We start from the raw sequence: 6,411 nt of genomic DNA on the forward strand, positions 1-6,411 counted from the left end.
TGATTATAAATATTATAATAATCGTATTTGTCTAATCAGAAACCATATCTATAAATCAAACAAAACAAACACATTAAAAATAAATAAGAAGTAGAGTCAGCACTATAAAGAATAAAAATCAATTTTTAGAGGCAAAAAATAATTAGTTGCTATAGTGACTAAATTAGAGACCATTTTAGGCTAAATAATGTTTGGTTTCTAAATTAGTTTATATTATTGTTAAATGGTTTCTAAATTGGTATATTGCACCCACTTATATACAATGAAAGGCTCTAATCTCTAGTCGATGTGGGATCTCCAACACACCCCCAACTCGTGCGTGGGACTATATATTATGGGTGGTTCGATAGCGGCCCGATAGCGAGTGACACGATAGGCTCAACACAAACACTCGCTAGGATAGACTCGAAAATGACTTTGATACCATGTTACGAAGAGGACTTTAAACCTAACTCAACCCCATAAAACCGGCTCAATGGGGTGAGGTTTGCACCCACTTATATACAATGAAAGACTCTAATCTCTAGTCGATGTGGGATCTCCAACAGAAGGTGTTAGCTTATAGATGATAAACACTTTCAATGTTCAAAATAATAAAAATGTACACTTAATGATGAACTTGTAAATAGTGCAATTTTAATTCGTTTTTATTGTAATAGATATTTTCTTTTTATGAGAATAGGTAAGTTGTACTTTAAAGATAAGTTGTACTTTAAAGAATGACTTTAAAATGTAGAAATTGTGCGTCATCTAAGTACTCCTTTACCTTTCAAATTTTTTTGAATTTATTTATAGTTTATAGTTTAAATCAGCTTTAGATAGACTCACTTTGTATTAATTTTGTTTTTAAATTATCATAAACCTCTGGCAATGAATAAGTTCCCTTTTGCTAGTTTCCACTTTTCAGTACCAAAGTGGCTTATAAAACTAGCATCATCCAACTTACCCGTTAAGATAAGATTGAGACGCATTTATGAAACATGTCTCAATTCCTTCAATTCAAGCTTGTTTCCTGTGTCTGTTAGTAACACAATATCATCAATACCTATAATCTTGCTTGTAACATGGTTTCCCATTTTCACAGTACCATAGTCACCTTTCTTGTAATTTGAAAAAAATTCTTCATGTGGACTTACATGGAAAGAGACACCAAAATCAACGATCCAAGAGCAATCACCATATGCAACATTTAGTTAATTGTCTTCTCCAATAAGGAAAACATCTTCGTAAGTGACGACGATTGTGGTTGGAGTACAATCATTCTTCTTTGGATCAACTAACTTAGGATGGACAGTTCCGACTTTCTAATCTCTCTTCAGAAATATGCATTCAGATCTCTTTTAACATTTTTTGCTACAATAATAGCATATTGTTGTTATTGTGCGAGACTGAGAGCGACCTTTGGCTTTGCTTTTGTTTCTTCTATGGGATTCATTTTTTTCCACAAGTTTCATCTCTTCCTCACTTCTCAAGAACATTTGCTTCATATTGAACATTTGTACCTCTTTCTTCCTTTCTGGATTCTTCATTCAACAAATTGTCTGAAACAATGTCCATTGAGATCTTCCCATAAGGGATTTAGTTGCTGAGCATGACTACTATCAACTCTCAGGCAACAAATTGAGTAACAAAAGTGCCTGCAACTCATCATCAATCTTCATATGTCAATTGATTGACAAGACCCTTGAATGAATTTAAGTGCTCCATCATACTTTGACCATCTGTGTAGTCAAGTTTTACCAGTCTTCTAACAAGATATGCCTTATTTCTTGGAGTTTTCTTTTGAATCATAGATTCAACTTTTGACCATAACTCATAAGCATTTGTGTATGTGGACACATGCTCAAACAAACTTCTATCAATATACTTTCAAATCATTGTAACAATTTTTTTATTCAAAAGTTCCCAATCTTTATCACTCTTACCTTCTGGCTTGTCTATACAAAAAATGGGCTCATGCATATCCTTACAGTATAAGTGATCGTCCATCATGGGCTTCCAATAGGAATAATTGTCCGTTGTCAACTTAAACATGTCTCCATCATAAATGGTTCATTCCATCTTGTATTAGAACTAAGCTCTGATACCAATGTTGGGAAAATTAGAACTAATTCTCCCTCTTTGGTGTAGATACACTTGCAAAATCAATAAGCATATAAAAGAAAAATAAAGCAAAATAGAATAATGACACCGAGAATTTTTAATGTGGGAAAACATTCTCAAGTTGAGAAATAAAAACCCACGAGACCTAGTCTAGAAAATGTCTTCACTATGAAAGTAGAATTACAATATTTGTTTCTCTCACTCTGTGAGGATAACACTTAATCTTGCCCAACAATGATAGAATACAATGTCTCTCTAGCCTTTCACTAGAATTTCTAATCTCACTCTGGTGGATATCAACTCTCTCTTTTACTCTCTATGTTGCTATTCTCACTTGTTTGCATTTCTCTTCCTCACAAGTTCCCTTTATATAGAGAATGAGAAGAATACTTCTTCATCAAGAGACAATGGATATAATTAATGCTCATCACATTTTCAAGAGAGAGTTATAATTCCAAGACTTTTGGAATAATTATCATTGAATATATTCAATGGGTCAGTTATAATTAAGACTTTTTTTTTGTTAATGATGGTAGTTATGGCTTCAACTATATCATTGTTTCTAGAGTATGACTTTTTGATAATTAAATTGTTAGGATGACATGCCTTTATTCTTTTTGAGCATTTATTGGTTTATAAAAATACAATTATTTTTCATTGTTTTTAGTATAGCTTCCATCTTGCAATCTGCTACGACATCATAGTTTTGTTGGGGTTGGCCATTCCATGATGCTAACCAGGATTTTAAAATATTTATTGTAACATAAAAGAGTGAGTTAAGAATTTTAGAGAATAGTGAGAAAAAATAGCCTAAATTTGGATGATGCACAACTTAACCCTAGTACCTTGCACAGGTGAATGAAATCAGTAAAATCCATAAAATCGTGCTTCAGCCAATAAATCATTTATGAAAGAAAAGAAGTAGTCTCTTGCCACAAAAAAAGAGGCAATAATAAACACTTGCAAAACATTTATTTCATTACTTTAATTACAGAACTAGAATTGCTTTAGCATCTCCAGACACTAACTCTATGATTCTTTATTTGGAGAACTAACTTTTACCGTAGGAAAATATATCCTAACTCTGTTTTATGTATCTTTAAGCAAAACCAACACGTACATACAGATAAATATACTAGAATTTTCACCCCTCCTTCCAATTAATCAATATTCTATATATCGTTAACCAGTATAAGTTGGTTCAAGTAAAATGGAGTGCAAGCATCATTATGAAGGAAGAACTCGTCTAAAGTGGTGTATTTAACGTCAGGATATAGCATTGAAGCTTCAACTCCAAATGAAGGCTTAATTTCATAGTTTGTGTGATCTCCCTTCACATATGCAGAGTGGCAAATTGACAGACCCATGTTGATGGGGAATGAAGATTCTACAAGAACAAGAAATTGCAATTATCAGCACAAACACATATTTAGAAGCCCTTTGCGCAATAATTTCAAGCTAACCAAAGAACATGATTTTTGTGAAGTGAAAGAAGCAAGTTCACCATACGTTTCTTTCAACTAATAGGACACATGTCGAACATGCACTATAATTCACTTGACACTAACCTTTAATACACTTCAAAACTTTATCTTCTGTTACATAGACTCTCTTGAGAATTTCACTGTGATGCTTCTCCCAGAGAGATACAAGGTCATTGTATGACAAGGTGTTACCATGTGGTCGGACATAGAGAATTTTGTTTAAGGTTCTTGGATCATCAACGCTTCTAATGGTGTAAGTGGCAACATCCTCTTCCGTATTAAGAACAACTGTAAATGAAACAAAAGTTAATAGGTAGATTTGTGATATATAAACTCTTAATCCAAATGAAAATCAGGGTGTGCAAAAGAATCAAAACAAACCACACAAAAAAAATCAAATCGTGTGAAAAAGTGAATCAAATCGTAATTTGTATCAAAACATAGACTGCTCCATGCATGCATGCATAAAAGTGTGTTTACGTGCCTTTGGTGTTTCCATCTCCAAGAATAACAACAGTATCAATTGGGGGTGTTAGGCCACGAAGATGTGACCAAGTGGGTAGGAAGTGTCCAGTGAAAAAGTTGGCCACCACATAGGTATAAGGAATTCCTTCAGCCTCAATGGTTCGACGAATTTGAACTTTAGTGTCAAATAGCTTGTGTCCTTCGTCTACAGCATGAGTTCGATCCACATCATTTCCAAATTCTGAAGGAAAAAACCTCTGCAAATAAATAACTATATGACAACAACTCCAACATATATTTGTTTGTCACGGAGAAAGACAACCACAATACTTTTTTCCAATGATAATTAAGGTAAATGACATTGAAGTACACTATTGCCAAATCCATCTAAAAGTCAAAATTGAAAATCATTTCTTATTATATCAAACCTAGCTAACCAAATTACTCTGTGACAATGACAGTTTCATGAAACTTCCAATCACAAAGTTATAAGCATAATCTTGGTTTGCATGTTTGGTGCAAACATGGAGAAAAACAAGAACAATAAATTTTTTAGGTACCTTAACATTTCCGGCTTCCTTAATAGCAGAAATGATCTTATATTGATCATCTAACTGCATGTGACTCACAGTAGATATTACCACACTAGTACAAAAAGGTACATTAACGACGGTTAAAAAGGACATATAAAGACGGTTTCCAAACTGTCGTTATTGCAGGCGTCGTTAAAAAGTAATCATTTTTAACGACGGTTGTTGAACCGTCGTTATATGTGGGACTTTTAACGACGGTTCCACATATAACCGTCGTTGTATGTGGGACTTTTAAAGACGGTTCCACATGGAACCGTCGTTATATGTGGGTTTAAAAAAAATAAAAATAAAATAAAATCTCAAACCTGCATAAAATATCAAATTCCAAAATATAAAAACATTTTAAATCATATTTTAAATATGAAAAATATATACAACAAGTTATAACATTCTACAAAATGTTTTCCTAATAAATGAAAAAATATACCATTATAATGATTTATCTCTGTTACAAAATATTTTGACCATGTTGCTTTCACATACTCCAATTCTTCTGAATCTAGCCTGTGTTGGTCGCTGAAAAACTGTACATTTAAATTTTTTTGAATTAGTACATGAATAATAAAAGGAAACGACGATGGTTTGATGGTTTATGCCAATTAAAAACAATGAAATAACTTAATTGTCACAATTGAAATATCGAGTAACAAGATATTGAGATACTAAAATCAAACATTAATTAATCAAAATATAAATATAAAAGCACAATAAACACGTAAGGAAAGGACGATGGTGGTCATCAAATATGGGACACGCCACTAAAAATATAATTACAAATAGTAAACTATGATAATCAATGTGATTAGATCAAATATAAGCCGTATCAGGCACGCTACTAAAAATATAATTACAAATAGTAAACCATGGGATATGATAATTTGATACTTTTGAAAATTATAGTTCATTTATAATTTTTTTTATTAATTTTTTATTTAATAATTTAAAGTCCTTGAAAAACTCAACGTTGAATTGATCTAAATTACAAAACAGTATAAAAAAAATAATCTTTTAAAAAAATATGAACTTGTTAAGCTATGCAAATCGTTTCCCCGGTTGATTTCAATTAAAAAAGGAGTTTCTCTTAAATAAAGCCAAAATTGGAATCAATGGAAACATCTTATAATATCGTGAATTCCTATGATAGGAAATGATATATTACAAATATAGTGAATATCACATTATGTAATGAATAACGGCAGAGGTGTATTTTTACATCTTAACTTTTTATACTTCATCATACTGTTACAAAATATATGCATTCAATTCACAATTAATTGTAGATTTAAGTTATAAAAGAGTTGAAATTGTGGTATTAAAATAATAGAATATAGAATGGAATTGGTAAAATAAAATTGAGAAAGTAAATGGATTAAAAAAGTGAAAATAGTGGAAAAGATGATTAGTTTACCTGAAGAGAGAGACTTAGACCTAGAGTACCGGGCCACCACATCTCTGCCGGCTCCACCACGTACTTCTTCATTATCCTCGCCATCCATACCCTAACACCTACATTCATAACCATAGCTAATCCTTCAGTATTCAAAGAATAATGCAACACAATTTGTTTCAATCTTGACTCAAGTCTTATACATTTAACATTACCTGTGTGGTCAAGACCGGGAGCCAGCTAGACAATAATGTAATCCTTCTCCCATAAAACACGCGTATTATATCAACAATGCCAACGGCATAAACCGAACCACTCCCAAACGCGGAACCAGCATTCGCCAATATCGAAATCAGCACGTGCTCCTTTGTGTTGAAGG

At 32.4% G+C, this 6,411-nt stretch overlaps 1 protein-coding gene across 1 annotated transcript; it reads right to left on the bottom strand.

Moving 5' to 3' along the window:
* Nucleotides 1–3,275: 3,275 nt before the first annotated feature.
* Nucleotides 3,276–6,167, bottom strand: LOC137810330 (phenylcoumaran benzylic ether reductase Pyrc5). The gene is made up of 5 exons (XM_068611537.2): nt 6,054–6,167; nt 4,613–4,666; nt 4,072–4,309; nt 3,672–3,875; nt 3,276–3,490 (listed from the first exon to the last, which is right to left on the bottom strand). Exons 1-5 carry the CDS (start codon nt 6,165–6,167, stop codon nt 3,276–3,278), a joined length of 825 nt encoding a protein of 274 aa, XP_068467638.2.
* Nucleotides 6,168–6,411: the final 244 nt, after the last annotated feature.

This window comes from Phaseolus vulgaris, chromosome 11 (genome assembly GCF_051622355.1).
Source record: "Phaseolus vulgaris cultivar YP4 chromosome 11, ASM5162235v1, whole genome shotgun sequence".
In the NCBI taxonomy this organism is placed as follows: Eukaryota; Viridiplantae; Streptophyta; class Magnoliopsida; order Fabales; family Fabaceae; genus Phaseolus; species Phaseolus vulgaris.

What these genes read in the sequence shown, in the direction of transcription:
- LOC137810330 (XM_068611537.2), bottom strand. Translation starts at nt 6,167, where the DNA reads ATGGTTATGAATGTAGGTGTTAGGGTATGGATGGCGAGGATAATGAAG. An exon ending in AGGAAGCCGGAAATGTTAAG is followed by an intron (nt 4,310 to 4,612) that starts GTACCTAAAAAA and finishes ATTTATTTGCAG; the next exon opens with AGGTTTTTTCCTTCAGAATT. An exon ending in TGGAGATGGAAACACCAAAG is followed by an intron (nt 3,876 to 4,071) that starts GCACGTAAACAC and finishes TTTCATTTACAG; the next exon opens with TTGTTCTTAATACGGAAGAG.